General features: G+C 45.7%; 1 protein-coding gene across 1 annotated transcript; it reads left to right on the top strand.

Moving 5' to 3' along the window:
* Positions 1-6,660: 6,660 nt before the first annotated feature.
* Positions 6,661-9,367, top strand: LOC146834891 (CARD- and ANK-domain containing inflammasome adapter protein-like). The gene has a single exon (XM_085602492.1). It carries the CDS (start codon positions 7,035-7,037, stop codon positions 9,318-9,320), a length of 2,286 nt encoding a protein of 761 aa, XP_085458618.1. The 5' UTR covers positions 6,661-7,034; the 3' UTR covers positions 9,321-9,367.
* Positions 9,368-17,667: the final 8,300 nt, after the last annotated feature.

A 17,667-nucleotide genomic window follows, 5' to 3' on the forward strand; every position in this document is an offset into this window, starting at 1 on the left:
GGTGTTCACCCATTCCTGGTATTGTCATTAAATATAATGTAGCTCGTCTTATACGTAGTGATGATATGAGCAATTTATCCTGTCTACCTGGTACTGGGTCGTATCTACAATCCACAAGCTGTTCTTTAAACATGTCTGATGTCGCTAGTTGGGGTGTACGTTGGAGTGCTAAATCTCTAAGGGTCTGTTTATTTCGCGGCGGGGTGGCAAACATGTCTGTCGTACCTCCTGTAGCACCATCTGAGGTGCTAGGCACGAAAGGATTCGTTGGGCGTAGGATAGAGATTGTAGATGCGGGAAAAACTGTAGAAACGGACGAACCTGTTGGAACTTGTGTAGGAGTTTGTAGTTGCGGCGATACAGACGGATGCTCTTGGTGTTGAACACCATCGGCAAGCGGTGTGGGTGGTATGGCATTAGCATACTCGGGAGCTGCGTCATCTAAATAGGAGGAAAGAAAAACGTCCTTTGCTGTTTTGGGATGTGTTTTGGGATGTGCTTTTATCGGGAGCAATGGAGGAGTTAAGTCTTTTGGTATTTCAGGAGTGGCCTTAGGTAACCCTTCGGCCAGAAGAGGATACATACCATTCATAAGAGCGTTTCTTTGTCTATCTACTTGTTCTGATTTTACTCGGGTACCTTCCTCAAGTAATAGATTTTCTCGGGTTTTGTTTGAATTCTCTCTACCTTTCTCTTCCTGTCTGAGTGCTTTTTCTGTACGTCTATATGATTCTTTACGCCATAATTCAATGGCATCTTTCTGTGACTGTCTGGCTTTCTTTTTCCATAATTCTTCTTCTACTCTCATGATGCAATCTGCATCCCAGGTCCCCGCTGCGGGCCATCTCTGACTCTCTGGTAATTCTTTGGTGTAGTCCACCCATAAATCAAGAAATAATACGGCATCTAGGCCATGCTTATGATACATAAAGTACCCTGGAGTGTCCCTCGGTGGGATGGGAACAGCTTCTTCGAGTACACCTTTTCTAGTTTTGATCTGTCTAAGTTTCGAAAAGAGCGGCATTTTTAGACCTTATTACTAGAACACACTTTATACAAGAAAACACAATAATGAACAGTCATTCACACCACAATATATAGAATGTATTTAAAACATTTAACACTTAACAGTTTTACGAACAATGATAACTAATAGAAAACTAGTTACTGACATAATACTGACACTAGATAATACTTATTTATACTTATTTATATGCAAAACATACTCTATATACTGCTAAACAGTACAGATACACTGCTAAAACAGTGCAGACCGGATTTGTGTACCCAAACCCGTCTTGACCGGCACAGACTATGTGCACGTTAAATGCCTCCCCGGTAATGGTACTCACCGGGTAGCTCGGAACGGAAGGCCTCGGAACGGAACTGAAACTGGACCGGACTGGACTCGACTCGACTGGACTCGGAACTTCGGAACCTGGTGGGCCTCTGTATACCTCGGATCTTGCTCTCTCAGCTAGGCTCTGGTCGGGATACTTCGCACTTCTCACCGCCTCGTCTGGGTGTTGATCGCAGCCTCAGTCGTCCCCGCTTGGCCGGAGGGAGATACAGGAAATCCTGCAAGTACGCGTTTTTGTCCGTTCAGCTGTGGCAGGAGACCGGGCCTGCAACGCACCGCCGGCGCGTGAGATGAGAAAGTGTCCCTATTCGGGCGCCAATTTATGTGGTAAATATTTCGTTACCGGTACTATTTTTTATGCGGTAAAGTCTATTAAGAATAACTCAGTAAATATAAGAGGCAGAATCCGTGGTATTAGAGGTTTTAAAAGGCTTTATTCCTATACAAAGGAATACAATTCGAATTGTAGGCATTCTATTCCATCACCACGAAAGTTCAGGAAGGAAGGGCATACATTATTGACAGATAGGCAGTTTTATAGAAAATACATTACAGTGAAACAGATGCAAGAGGCGTAACAGCTGATAGTGTAGATAAAAGGTGCATACGTAACTAATAGAGGCGGTACATGGGCGTAATTTAATAAACGTCATCATACATGATGTCACAAGTGGGTGGATCCATAAGAGAATCCTGCAATGTCAGCAGAAATAGTTGGCAGAGATGCGCGCGCAGCCGCATGACGTGTGATTGACGTGCAACTAGAGGGTGAAGGAGACTTGACATTTAGCTCTACATGTGGAGACAAAAGTCTGGGGGTCATGTCAACCTAATCCCAAATCATATCTAATATCCTATGTTTAAAGAACTGTGTTATCCAAAAAGAGAGGTCTCTTAGGATGGAATCTTATTCTATACTGACTATACTGACTGTTAGTGCGTGTACAAGCGTCTAAGTGTCTACACTAGATGCGAGGGGGTAGGAATATTCCATGGTAACGGGGCTATGAATTACTTGCATGAGGGCAGCGAGGCCTGGCCCTTTGCACGGTAGCTGGAGGAATGTTTACCTAAACTACTAGACAGGAATGCATCGGATGAGGAGCGGAGGAGATAATCTTGAAGGTGAAATACAGTTTTTGGCAGGCGACTGGCTGGATCAGGCACCGTTAGCCGCGCAGGGAGTAGGACAAAGTTCATGGACACAGATGCAGGCTCAGACTGGAGCTTTCAGAGGCAGAAGGCAGGAAAAGGCTTGATGACAGAATTCGGGCCTACTCGCCTGAATCTGTAAAATGTGGAAAGTGAACCACATAAAGTCGGTTGCCTTTCATACTTAGGAATGGAATATCTGACCCATTCATGGCGGATCTGAAAGAGGACATGTTGACGGTGGACGCACATATATTTGCGTCTTCAAAACTGGAGCAGGAGGGAACATACACGTACTTATAGCATGTACATGGAGCCGTTGGGGTCTACGATAGGGGACATAACTGATCACAAAATTCATATTTCCTCACTGGGGTACGGTGCGTACATGTACGGGGCCGGGATACGGGCCTGGGGTGCGGCGCGTACAGGTGCGGGGCTGGGGTACGGTCCTGGGGTGCGACGCGTACAGGTGCGGGGCTGGGGTACAGGCCTGGGGTACAGTGCGTACAGGTACAGGGCTGGGGTACGTGCCTGGGGTGCGGCACGTACAGGTGCGGGGCTGGGGTACGGTCCTGGGGTATGGTGCGTACAGGTATGGGGCTGGGGTACGCGCCTGGGGTGGGGCGCGTACAGGTGTGGGGCTGGGGTACGGTCCTGGGGTATGGTGTGTACAGGTACGGGGCTGGGGTACACGCCTGGGGTGCGGCGCATACAGGTGCGGGGCAGGGGTACGGGCCTGGGGTACGGTGCATACAGGTACGGGGCTGGGGTACGCACCTGGGGTGCAGCGCGTACAGGTGCGGGGCTGGGGTACGGGCCTGGGGTACGGTGCATACAGGTACGGGGCTGGGGTACAGTGCAGACGGGGGGTACGGGGCTGACATACGGGGGTACGGTGCTGACATATGCGGGGGGAGGGGGGCTGCACGACTCGTATCCGGGCACAAGTTTACCCGTGTACATGTGTGCTACTGCGTTCGCTCCGTACGGGGCCTTTTACATGCGGTTGTGTATTCGGACGGGCGGTACGGATCGTACTTGCGCGCTCGGACTTTTGTTTTACGATTTGCACGTAAAAATGTCCGGCTCCCTCTCGTACACTTTTCCCGACGCTATTCGTATGTATTTTTAATGTACAAATCGTACTTCGCCGGTTGTAGGGCACTTGTACGAATCGTACGTAAAAATATACGGATACGAGTCGTACGCAAAAAATTTTTAACGGATGTTATCAATATATGTATATATATATATATATATATATATATATATATGCATTTGGTATATATTTATATTATTTTGAAATTATAATATAAATTAAAGTTATTAGTTTAATATTAGTTTTTCAAGTAGATATATGTAAGTATATATATTAATTATTATATGAGTGTTTAAATTTTTTACATTACGTTTATTTGTTATATTTGCTAAAATATATATTAAATTAATTTGATGTTTTTAATTAATGTTACTTCTAATATATTTAATATTTATCATTTTATTTTATATATATTTTAAATTATATTTTAGATAACGTTATTAATGACATCAATATGTTTTCACTATTTTTGTACTTACCATTATAAGTAAAGGGTGATGATATTTTTGACATCAATATTTTGGTCACGATATTTTTGTTTGGTGATATTTTGAGGGTCGATATTTTGTCCGTGAACCACATCACAGTACACATGCTATGTGTGAAATGTTTGGAGAAATGTTAATGTTACTTCTCCTTTGCCACTGCTTCAAGGTGGCATTATTTTTTCACACGACCTCACGCTATTAGTAGCTGGGCTTTGCATCAAAAACTATTGATGTCTGCAGTTATAGCCCTTTTCGCACACATGTAATGCTCATGTGATACAAAGTGGCACAAAACGCTACTTGCACTGAAGTAAGGGCACTTCTCAGCACAAAATACCTTTTGCAATGGAAAGTAAATACCCTTCCAAGACTTTGCACCGCTTTGCATAACTTTAGATGACTTTGCGCTGTGGGCAGTCTTAGTAAATCTGCACTAAGGGGCCGATTCCGATCTCGCTCGGAAGGACTCCGAACGCGATCCAGCCGTAAAAATTACGAGCCATACGCGTGTTCTCCGCCCGACTCGAACAGCTGTACGAGCGGGCAAGTACGATGCGAGAAATGCAAAATCGCCGACCAAATCGTTTCCGGGTCCAAACCGCTCCGTACGCCTCATCCACAAGCAAACCGTGCCGTGCAATGGAGGCGAATTCCGACCGAGCCAGTACGATGCATGCGTCGGACAGCCGGATCGAGCCGAAGTTTCCGGCTCGCAAAACGTCCGGGAAGCTGCCTTTGGGGGTCCGCGTCGGACCCCCGTCACCCGCAGCCTTACGACTCGGACACAGGGAGGCATGTACGGTGCGGATGGCACCGACGCGTACCCACTGTAGGAGGCACCCTTGTGCGAGACGTACCCATTCACTCAATGGGAGCCCATGTATGTGTCGTACGACCGGCTCCCATTGACTTCTAGGATATGCGACCGAACCGAGTCCGGCAGCATGCGGCTGCTTCGTACTCGCTCTGTCGGACTGCAGGAGTCAGTTGGAAAACACTCGGATCCGGCTCGGTCGGAGAGCTTTCCGACCCGGATCGGAATCAGCCCCTAAATATGCTTTGTTTTTGCATCAGTGCAAAAGAATGTAGTAAACTAGATGTGTTTTTATGAATCAAGGAATAAAACAATTTGATTCTTTTACTTTTAAAATGTGAAAGAATAAAATAAGAGTGGGTGAATATTAACCGGCAGGGAGCAGACGGAATAGGTGCTGCGGCGTTGTGGAACTTCTGATGAATGTGTGACTATGAAGACCACCAACCCTCCTTCTGACCGAATCTTTGGTGTCCCCTAAGGTCTAGGGTACATGACGTTTTGCACATGAGAATATCCCAGGTAGGAATCACTTGGGAATACTTTAGGTGTTCTTCCCCACCTTAGATTACAGGGTCATAGGGGACACCCGATTCTCACAATAGTAGGGATCCGACAGCCCTGACGAATGCCCCAGACCTTTTAGGCTCCTTGTGTGGGAAGAAACACGTTGGTTCACTGAAAGATGGACTGGAAACATTATTTTCTCTAGGGTCCATCTGCACTTTTGGTTTTAGCGTACCGCAAGTCCTCATGAATAAAGGTGATAACCGAGGAACCTGAAGGTATTTTTAATTAACTGGATCCCACTTTTTTCCTGTAAGTTTTAGTTGAGAACTCCCTCCTCCCGCCAGAAGTCTTTGCGAAGGTTGAGTCCGCCCTGGTAGTAGCATCTTACCAGGGTAGGGAGAGGATGCCTATGATGAAGCATGACGCATTATTGTGTGTGAGGCATCCTCTTCCATTTGGAATGGCCTCCTAGACCGTCTCAGACTACACATGACTTACAGTGAGTAGACCTCTTTAGTCAACCACATCTTCCGCATTCTTTACATTTAGTTTTGGCAACCTACTTCTTTTGTGGTTATTGCTTCGTGATTGGGGACAGTAGTGTTGCTTCGTCTCATCCCCAAACTCTGTCTTTAGTGGTTTAAGTGAACATCAATGTGCCTCCCTTTTGTACCAATGCTTCATAAATTAATTTACACTTGGTCAATTTTTTTAATGAAACGTAATGACTTGTATTTTTTTTTAATGTTATTATGCATGTACAATGATTTATCATCAATATAGATGTTGTGGATTCCTTGAAATTGTTTAATGGTCTGTTTTCTCTCTTTTGTGGATAAGAACAGAACCTCCGTGTTTGCACCAGTGCAAGGGTTTGGTAATGGAGGCCCTAGAGGTGACGTTAAACACAAGCATTCCAAAGGCACCATGGTCCCGAGCAGGGTGGGTCCCCGGCACGGGCCTTTCTTTCCTTGGCACTAAATCCATCCTGATGCAATCAGTCCAAACAGAGCGCGAACTACATCAAAGAATGTCACCTTCTGGGCTGACTCCTGAATAAAGGACCTTTAAGTATGCAGCTTTCTACGAGCGACCTGAGTGTACAATCTAATCTCAGCTCCGCATACTGTAGATTACCTGTACACCACACCGTTTGTTCATAGCAACTGTAGCCGGGTTGCCAGCAATTACCTGTTGTCACTGTGATAAAGTGTTCACAGAACTTCCTGGTAGAGGCAAACTCGCCCCGGTGGCACCAGAGGAAAGTGGCTGGCTTGGGACGTCCCTGCAAACTGCGGGACCTGTCCTTGGGCGTCACAGCTGCAACCCGTGCTGGCTTTTCACAGGAGTTGAGCATTGGCTGGGGTTCCCCAGGATTTCACCTCCGGCGATGGAATGTTTTGTTACCATGGAACACGACGGAGGGTAGGACGAATCTTAATCAAGTTGGCGATTTGTGAATGGGGGCCCGAGGAATGCTTTTCAGATCACCCACAACTCATGCAACGGCGCATTTCGGATTTGTGGAAATATTTTTGCGCTGTGTCGCCTGAGGTGACTTTTTAAGGCTGTTTTGATTCAGCTGCAGAGGAGTGCACAGGCGCCAGGATGTATTCGACAAGTGTGTTCACTAATCCCTACGCCATTGAGGTCCTAAAGACGAGGAAGCAGGACCTGGTTGAGGAAATTAATAACACCGACCACCTGCTCAACTGGCTCATTGACAACGGCATTTTGTCCCCGGATAAGAAAAAAGTGCTGTCCACGTACAGGACTCGCACGGAGAAGAACGCGAGACTGCTCGACATCCTGGTCACCCAAGGTGAGAGGGCGTGTCGGCTCTTTTTCTATCCCTGTCTGAAGCAGGTGGAGCCCAGTGTGTACCACGCAGTGCGAGCTTACGTCCACAACGTCAACGCAAATATAGGTGACAGCAAAAGACAACTGGTGGGGTATCTGCTTGAGAAGGACAAAGAAACTCCACCGCCTCCAATGAAGCAAAGCCAGACCAAAAACGAATCGGTCAAAGTCGCACCGGAAGTGACTCGACCGCATAAAGAGAAAGTAACTGTGGAAAAGAAGGAAGTAGAACAGCCCAGACCTGTACCAGCAGCACCGAAGGCAACTCGGCCTGACATCAACAGTCTCTTTGAGGCGATTGCTAAGGGTGACATCTCCGACTTGGAAGCCTTGCTAGAGGGATGTGACGTGAATGCAGTCAATGCTCTCCATGAAACTCTTTTGCATATTGCCGCTGCCAATGGCAACGTGGCAGCCATTGAGCTGCTAATCAAGAAAGGGGCTAAAATAGATGCCAAGGACAAAAATGGAAGGACGCCACTGCACAGGGCGGCAGAAATGGGCCACGCGGATGCAGTCCGTGCTCTGTTGCAGGCCGGAGCCAACCTGTATGCTTTGGACAAAGAGGGCCAAACGCCACTTCACCTGGCAGCTCAAAACCAGCACATGGACATCATGAAGATAATGCTTCAAGAGGAGGGAAGGCAATACCAGAACGGCCACCATTTTCTCCACATGGCAGCTCTCAAGGACGAAAGCCGTCTGGTAAGCCTTCTCCTACAAAATGGTGCCCCAGTCGATGAAAAAGATGACAAAAAAAAGACTGCTCTCGCTTACGCCGTTTCACAGGGCTTCGAAAAGACGGTAAAGGTTCTGCTGGAGGCTGGAGCAAGCATCGATCCAGACCTTATAGATCTTGTCTTTAACAGCAATAATCAGTCAATCTTTGCGTTACTCTTGCAGTATAGCAGAGGTCTGTCACCAGACACCCTGGTGTCCGCTCTTTTCAAAGCCGTTCAGATGAACCTGCATGGAATAGTGGCCGCTTTGGCTGACAAGGGCACCAATGTAGATGCAAAAAATGACATTCAATATACACCACTGCTGTTGGCTGCGGAGCTTGGGAAGACGGAATCAGCAAGAGTTCTCATTGAAAAAGGATGTGACGTGGCTGCGAGAACACCAAACTCTAATACCGCTCTCCACCTAGCAGTTCAAGCAGGAGATCTTTTTCTGGTCAAAATGCTCCTCCAGAAAAAGATAGATGCCAACATTGGTGGCCCAGGCGATCAAACCCCTCTTCACGTTGCAGCTTTTCATAACAAAGCAGAACTGGTTGATATTTTAGTCTCGGCTGGATCTAAGATTGACTGTGTCACCAAGGACGTATTCACCCCTTTGCACGTTGCCAGCCAGAGGGGCAGTGTTGATGCAGCCCGGCGTCTGATCCATCACAAGGCCAGGGTGAACGCCAAGGATAAGCATTCCCAGACCCCGTTGCACTTTGCAGCTAAGGTAGGGGATCCAGCCATGGTGGAGTTGCTACTTAGTGCCAGAGCTGACCCTAACGCTGCAGATAAGGAGAAGAAGACCCCGCTGCATCTCGCTGCTGTGGGAGGTCACCTGGAAGCTGTTCAAGCGATGCTGAGTCAGCAAGTGAGGGTTTCCGTGAAGGACATGGATGGTTGCACCCCACTGCACTATGCAGCAATCAATGGAAGCACCGACATAGTGCAGGCCCTTCTTCAGGCTGGGAAGAACAGGAATGTAGAAGAGAAAAATGTTTGGAGGAAAACGCCGCTGCACCTTGCCGCGGAGTATGGGCACAGCGACCTGACTCACCTTCTTCTAGGCAGCGGGGCAGCCGTGAATGCCCTGGACAACAACAGGGACACGCCACTGCATTGCGCTTGTAAGGCTGGCCACCTCAGCACTGTGCAAGCACTGGTGAACTGGGCCCATGGGGAGAAAGCTAACTTACAGGCCACAAACAGCCTCAAGAAGACGCCGCTTCAAGTCGCTGAATCTGAGACTACAGAAAACCACATACATATTGCAACATTTTTGAAAAAGAAGATGTTAATAACCAAATAAATGTGAATTTTGAGCAGTTTAAAAATAAATAATAATTGTAAACATTACATATAATTGAGAGTAAGTGTATTTATAAATCTAAGCAAGCCCAACTAAGAAATAACTGAGTAATTTTAAGGGAGAGCTGTTGTAATGCTCATAACTCTAGCAATACATAACTCTAGCAATATTTTGTCCCAACGAAGACTGGTCTATGGGGAAAATGAGAGCTTTTCACAGCAGACCAGTAACTCTAAAAGGCAAACTTTTCCGTCACTGGCCTGAGCGTTCAGAGGCACTGTCCTGTGGAGAAATCTTACACCTTATAAAGGTGACTGACTCTCCCAACCCCACAGACCCTGTCTTGATCTGACCTGGTTTGAGTCTTCCTGCAAGGGATCCAACTAGTAAGGTTATCTAGGTGTAGATGAAAAGTAAAGGAGCCTTTCTGATTAATTTACATTCGAGGGAAAAGGAAGGCCAGGTTCCTTCAAACCAATGTAGATGGTATCTGTGCATAAAGCCTGTATGCTCATTTCACAGACTTTGAAGCAGCTCGTGCCGAAATACAACGAACTACCTCCCCAGTCTGTGGAGATGCGGATTTTTTTTTGGGGGGGGGGGGGGGGGAGGGGGATAAGGTCTTATTTCCAAACCAAAGCCATAACTTAATAAACCAATAGCAGAAACGTGAAAGCTGTGTACCATTAAATGAGGGACGGCCCATGCTACAGAGCAAAGTTTACATCTGATTTTAGGTAATGTTTACGCATAGGGGCATATTATCAAGCCAGGCGATACAATTGTCGCCGCTTTAGCGGCTGAAAACTGCCGCTAAAACGGCGATAATGGGCTTGATAATATGATCTATGGAATTCCAATTGAAGCCCAGGTTAGATGTGAAGGACGTCTACCATGGGTTTCAATTGGAATTCCATAGAGCATATTATCAAGCCCATTATCGCCGTTTTAGCGGCAGTTTTCTGCCGCTAAAGCGGCGATAATTTTATCGCCTGGCTTGATAATATGCCCCTAAATTTAATAAATCTAATCAGCTACATTCATATCAGCGAAACATAGATAACTCAGAATGAATGCTTATCAAAAAACTAGAGCTGGTTATTAATTTATCACTGTTTCGAGGCATGATTAGCAGCACTACTACAAGCGAAAAAAGTAAGTGTTAATGTTATCGAGAACGAGTCGAAATGTTGAAATTTTCTTCCACTCTTGCACACAGCGAGCAACACACATTTGAAGTTCACTCAATGCAGTCCCTCCCCCCCACCCCCCCGTTACTGCAGGTTTAGGGTGAGATGCACAAAAGTGAATGTTAATTTTAGGGTTCAAGGAGTTGCGCCTGCGATTTCCCCAGTTACTTTTTTCACGTGCCTCAGAAAAAAATGTATTGGTCAGGTCACGGGAATATGCAAACGTCGCAAATTTCCATGGGCACGAATAACCCTTTCTTGGTGGATTTTCAGCCAGTGCAAAAAAACCCAAGTTTAGGGTTATGTTCACTCTGAATATGTATTTTCCGATTGTCGCCTCTATAAAAAAATCTAGGCAGAACGACCCCTGTCTCTACTATCCTAGGACGTACATGGGTGTTTGGATGTTTTTCTCACCTTATATGCACATTTATGTGAGCCTGTTTCTGGCACTTGTCGTAGATACTTACATTGGGTGTGAAAATCGTTGGGAAGTTTTGTGAACACGCACAACCCTGAGCCTTTTTGAGTGTTTCCCACTTCCCCATTAGTGACCTCGTGCACCCCGAGAACGCCAATCTTACTGCACCAACATTACATTTTCGACTCTGGAACATCCATCGCACTTGTGGATTTTTCGCAGTTACATAGAAATCCGCAGGTGCTTGTAACATTTCTGCCTACAGGTGGCGCTCTTTACCAAATAACTTTAACTTGGCTGCGTAAAATGTTTTGCGAATCCAGCGGGCTGTCCAGCTTGGCTCTTGTCTGATCATTCGGGGAGAACTAAAATGCAAAGATTTGAAGCTTCTATCCGATATAAAAATTAATCATTAACATGCGAAGAACAATTTTAGAATAGCAGCTGGATGTCTTTAATAAAATATGGAGCGCTATAATAACCCTTAAAATATGTCCTTCAGAAGTAACGCAAACCTTACTATTGGACCATAAAATACACAGCTGTCAAGCAGCACCAGGCCCAGGGTCACAGGGGGTGTAATGCGAAAGAGGCCTGCCGCTCCCTGCAACATTTCGTGGTAGCCCCCTAAAATGTCTGCCAGGCTTAACACATCGAAGATACACAAACTCCACAGCTGCCAGTAAACTTCTGTAGTTTCACACCGGGAGCCAGTTCTGATTTCGAGCTCCTTAAGTGACAGTGACAGCTCTCTGGAAGGGCACGGATGCCCAGGAACCCCAGAGACTTGGCTTTAGAGGCCTATGTGCCATCCGTGTATGTGACCCCTTCAGACATTGCTGGTTGACAGCCAGCCGCACTCTGCACTGTAGGATTTGTGCTTTCAGGTTCCACACCGAGTGAGCACTTCAAGTCCTCTTGTACAAAGTGCACTTGGCTAAAAAGCATCACACGGGAGAGTGTCGGTTTATCTATCTTCTCACCACCAGAACCTGAAGCCAATGCTTTCATACAACAAAGGCCGGATCACAGGAAGTGAGCCCTGGAAATGCTAATTGAAGACATGGTCCCGCCACAGTGTTTTTGATAACTGGTGTAGAAAGTTGGAGCAGCGGTATTTTAATGACTTACACAGTGACAAATAGTTGTTTGTGACTTGGCCTTTAAAGTAATATGCTGCTTGCATATGTAGAAATATTTGTTGGCAACTCTAAACACATCATAGCACAACACAATAACATAACACAAAGCAGAAAACAAGACAACAAAAAAACATGGCACATCACAACAAAACAGTCAAAACAGAAATCAATACAACAGTACAACACCCACCGCACCGCAGCACAGTAATGCAGCACAAAAAAATCACAATCACAACAAAATGCAACACAGCACATACACAGATGATATTGCCACAAATGATTACCCACACATAGTAATGTCAGACAAAAATGTTTTGTGATCAGGACCAAATTCTTCAACTGTTGTAACAATGCCTAACTACTGCATTCAAAGAGCAAGCACGTCAAGGGCTGTGGCTAATCCAAGGATAGAATCGCTAATAGCCACCCATCAGCCCCAGCTAACTCAAGTCATCTTTATTTCGGAGGTGTGCCATAAAAAGCATATAAAACATCATATTTATAAGCATAGATACACCTGAGCATAACAATATTTTTCTATTATTAAAACGATAAAGAAAATATTGCAATTATTGACTTTCTGAAAATTTCCAGCATAAATTGTTTTAAAATAAGAACCAAGTTTGTCAAAAAAGGCAAAACATTCGTTTAAAGAGTTACATACTCGTATCGGTTTCTAATCACAATCGCATTTCTGTGACTGTTGTGGCTAGTTTTTTGTTAAAATTCCATTGCTAGCCGATATTGCTTAGTCCTTGCCTGACACAACAAGGGAATCAAGAAAGTGCTTCTTGGGCTTGTATATAGTGGACACAAGAGAATAAAGTGACACGTGCTCTGTTTTGTGTCATCAGCAGCCAGCTAACTCATTTTACACCAATGTCTTTCAAATACCTTGAATGATCCAGATGGCACCCCAAGACATTTCCTGAATGAATTTTGAAATTGTAGCCCCATTAAAAAAGCAAAATAATAAACGCCTCGTTGGCCAATGACCAAACAAAAAAAACTGCAGTTCCAGTAACTCCTAAAACAATGGCAATTCTGGTTCCCCATTGAGCCAGCTTCTGATCTAAACAAGATACAAAACCTGCCTTTTGACTCCGATGGGCAAGATCCACCAAGGACTGGCAGCAAAACGACTTAAATCTGTTTGGATTTACCATCATCATCTGGCCCACCTGACCATGCTTTGAACGGATTGCCGAGGCCTAGCTTGCACTGTGTCTTTCCTATAAGAACTCACACGATGAGTTGCTAATCCTCCTCCTGTGTAGATGAATACAAGTCTTCAATGTGGTACCCTCAGGTCTCTTTAGTCTCATCCTCTTTAATTAATATGTATGTCTATCTGTTAGCCAGCAAACAATGAAGCCCAATTTCTTTCATAGACAGGTGATGGGTGCAGATTCTGTGCACGGGGGCATCAAATCCTGCGGTATCCCTTACTGCATGTTCTTGTCTCACAGAGGTCCGCGGGCAAAAGCCTCAAATTGAAAGGAGATAAGAAAGGAGTGAGGTCTTGTGTTTGGAAAGAGGCCCTTCTAGACCACAGGCTGGAGGCACCGGGTCCTGCTCTGGCTGCTGTACATGCAGTCACATACCAAGGGGGCGGAGCTTCAGTACTGCAAGTTGTGGCTAGTAGATGGCGTAGTATTATGAAAAAGTACTTTATCACAGCTGTATCTTGGAAAGTATGTCTCTGAGGTGAGATCGTATGCCTAGATTCTTCTAACATACTTAAAAAACAAATATATCTTGATGGGTCAAGTTCCAGGCGCATCACTTGGCTTGACATTCAGATACTAAATCTGCATGTGGAAGGTGGTAGAAATCAAGTCTATGTGCACACCTGGTGCATTTGCTATGCAGAGAACTGTAAACTAAAGTTTGTTCCATTCTTGAATTAAAACACACCTTCTTCCCTTATTGTGCAAGTCTTTATAGAGCCACTGTAACTCATGCAACTATAAATTGGCGTTGCAGACGTGCCCCCCTTAAAATTATTTTAACAGTGGGATGGTAGAGGGAGGAGGGGTGTGGCCTTGGCAAGGGGGTGGGGCCATGGTAACAAGGACTTTGGACCTGCTGCTGTGACTAAACAGCCACACTTCTCCCCACAGCAAGAACAAACTCATCAAGAGTCGCCTCGGATGACCTGGGAGGTTTGAAAAGCACCTCAGCTGTGCAGAGTGCTCACACCTGAGCTCCAAACCTATTGAGTTCAAGGTTTCCAGCTCACCCTGTGATAGTCTTTTCACTTTGTGGCCGTGTTTTAAGGGATGAAGCTGTGTGTCATATGGATGCATTGTGTGAGTGGGAGGCCTAGCATTGGAGTCGGTGCACATCAGGCGCACAACGCCCATTGGGCTCAAAGGGCTTCAGCCACCCCACCCCCGTCGTGTGGGTCAGCCCGGGCTGAGACAGCTTCCCGGGCTCACACACAACTGCACTGAGTCCTTCACAGGTCTTTAAAAGACCATTTACTTGCTAACAAGGCTTTGTTGTTTTTTCACCTCTTCTTAGAGCCCCTGCATCTCCACTCTGACTATCGCTGAAAGAATTAGAACCCCCCGAAATGTTTAGTAGCCCCCCCCTGAAATGTGTCTCTAGTTGCGCCTCTGGTGCACATGGTTACTAGTTAGCCTCAGATCTCAGTGTCTGCAGTTGGTGTTTGATAAAAAGACAGTATAGGGGCCAAGGTGTGAGGGAGTCACTGAGTCCAGAATCACAAAGGGATATCAGGAGAAAAAGATGGAACCCTACATAATACAACCTTACATAGTGCTCTCGTGACAAGAAGAATTTACCACTGTTGGAAGCGGTAACATATCACGGCTCCAGCTCTTGAATTACCTACGGCACTTGCCTGGCCTAAATCTGCGGAAAAACCAAGCCTTAAATTAGAACACGCCCCCTTCTTTGAGAGTCATCCTCCCAGTGGCTGTTTGGTTCCTGTAATGATGAAGCGCTAAGAATGTGCAGTTCCTGGAAACTTGATACTTGCTGGAGGCTGGGACTTTGTGGTCCTGGGTGCTATATTACAGAAATTAAACACTCAGGGGCGTAGCTTGGTCAGTGAGTTACGGGTGTGTGAACTTCGGATTTTTCAACAACCAGACTGGTATATAATGTTTAAATACTTTATGCAACAAGCAGGGTGCCTGAGAGGGGCCTAAGGGGCAGTGGAAAGTGAGAGGAATGCAGATTGGTAGAAGTACTAAGAGAGACAACACAATATTTTGTAAAATAACCAATATTTTCGAGGACTTTGGAAACAGAGGGAGAGAGTGGGTGTGGGATTTTGTTTGTGTGTGTGTTTACAAATTCCTCGTGAAATCCGACAAACATCTCACAATACCCGACTGAAAGCACCTGTACCCAACTATTAATCATAAAATACATTTATTAGGGGAGTTGTAACACCCAAAACCCCCCCCCCCCCAAGCTACACCCATGTCAACGCTTGCAATGTTGAGGAAGCAACTTACGTACCTTCTTTTCACAAAATGGAATACCTGGCCGTTCCCCCTTAAGGTTATTACATTACCATCATTTAACCTTGGCACCTCATATTGCAAGAACAAAAAAATTATTGGCAATCGAGTGCTAAATAAACGAATTGGACCAATGAGCGATTCAATGTCCCACATATGAGACAAAGACTTTGGAACTGTAATGAAGTGACACACAGGAAGAGAGAAAGATAGACGGGGGGAGAAAGAGAGAGATCGTGTTAAGTGTACAAGTGTATCACCTACCTAAACTCAATACAACCAGAAATATCGAGAACACAAATATTGTTGTTAAAAATATAGATATTTACTTATATCGAAAACACAAATATAGGAAACAAAAATATCGTCACTTTTAAATAGACATATATTATGTCAAAAATATTGATTCACACAATATCGACGCCAATATCACCAAGATTATTACAGTATTAATAAATATAGAAAAGCACCTTTTATGTAAAACAATTCTTTGCAATAAACATAAAACATGTTATGCACGTCTGAATGAAAATTGAATATATTGCATTACCAATGTATAGTATTTGCTAGTCCAAGTGGTGTCAAGAAAGTCCTGTGTACAGGTAGTGGTAGCACTCAGTTTGCCTCCAATTGTACTGCCAGGGGAACCTCCCCAGGAAGGGGCATCTAGTGGGCAGAGTGAGCACCTCAAAGATGTTACTTGGGAGGGGCAGGTTTGGATTTGGGAGGGGAAAGGTGGTCTTGTGTTTTTCAGGGGTACCTTGGGGGATTAGTAGGGGTGATTCCTGTCTTTTGAAGGGTGGTTTGAGATGTGGAAGGGATGGGTGGAGGGTTGGAGGGGTAGTTGTGTGTTTGGGAGGGGTGGGTTTGAGTGTGGCAAGGGCAAAAATAAGACTCTCACTGGGAAAGTTAGTAGGATGTTCAGGAGGGAGTTGGGGTTGGGAGGTAGAGGGAGGGAAAGTGTCTGTTGGGTATTTATATGTTTAGGGTGCAGGTGTCTGTGGGCTGATGTAGGTGGTGCACATTTGGGTGGGTGTTACTTTCTTAGTGTGTGTTTGGGTGAGTGTGAGCGTTTCAGTTTTGTAGATGTGTGTTATGGAGGTGCTGAGTGTGGTCGTGGTGCATGTGGCTGTGGTGGTGTGTGCAGTTTCTGGGGTGTGCTGGTGGTAATACATGTGAGTGTGGGGGTGGGTGCGGTGTCTGGGGAAGTGCTTGTTGTGGCGGACGTCTCTGTGGTGGTGAGTACAGTGTCTGGGGTGTGCTGGTGGTGGTAGTGCATGTGCATTTGGTGGTCGTTGCGGTGTCTGAGCTTGTGGTGGTGGATGTGGCTGTGGTGTGGGTGCAGTGTCTGGGGTGTGATGGTGGTAGTAGCATATGTGAGTGTGGTGGTAGATACAACCTTTAACCCACAGTCACAACACTGACCTGCCTTTACAACGCAGTCACTACCCTGACTGCGACGTTACCACATGTTACTTTACCACGCAATGACTTGCTTTGGGGGGGCTGTAGTTGGAAGGGTGTTGGATTTCTAAGTCCAACACCTTCCCTACTGTTGCATAGACTGGAGTTGGAATAGTAATTAATACTATTCCAAAGTCCAGCGCCCTCTTAAGCAAGTCATTGTAAAAATGTGCATGGTAAAGTAACTTGTGGTAACGTCACAGTCAGGGAAGGGACTGCGTTGTAAAGGCTTACGGGGTAAATGCATGCAGGGTTCCATCATACAACCGGACGCAGTGGTGTCTGTAGTTATGCTGGTGGTGGGAGTTGTGTCTGTCTGTTTTGATGTGTGCCTGTGTGTTTTTTGTGGTGTTTGGGTTTTTGTGTGGGTGTGCTGCTTGTGTCTGTGTGAGTGGGTGTGTGCAAAGGGATGAGTGTGCTTGGAACAGGTCAGGGAATAGGAAATTTGGATGAGGATGGAGCAGGAGCTGGGGTAAAGACTGAAATGGTTGGGAGACTGTGAACAGCGAGGAGATTAGACCATGAAAAGACCTCTATAGGCCAGACATAGCACTGTGAATGCTTTCTAGATTGGCTACCATTTGTTGCATCTGGCAGCTAAGCCCCTGGATGGCATTCATTAGTGCATTCTGG

This window comes from Triturus cristatus, chromosome 4_2 (genome assembly GCF_964204655.1).
Source record: "Triturus cristatus chromosome 4_2, aTriCri1.1, whole genome shotgun sequence".
NCBI lineage: Eukaryota > Metazoa > Chordata > Amphibia > Caudata > Salamandridae > Triturus > Triturus cristatus.

Bases quoted from the DNA above. Each gene is read 5' to 3' on its own strand.
- LOC146834891 (XM_085602492.1), top strand. From the start codon at position 7,035: ATGTATTCGACAAGTGTGTTCACTAATCCCTACGCCATTGAGGTCCTA.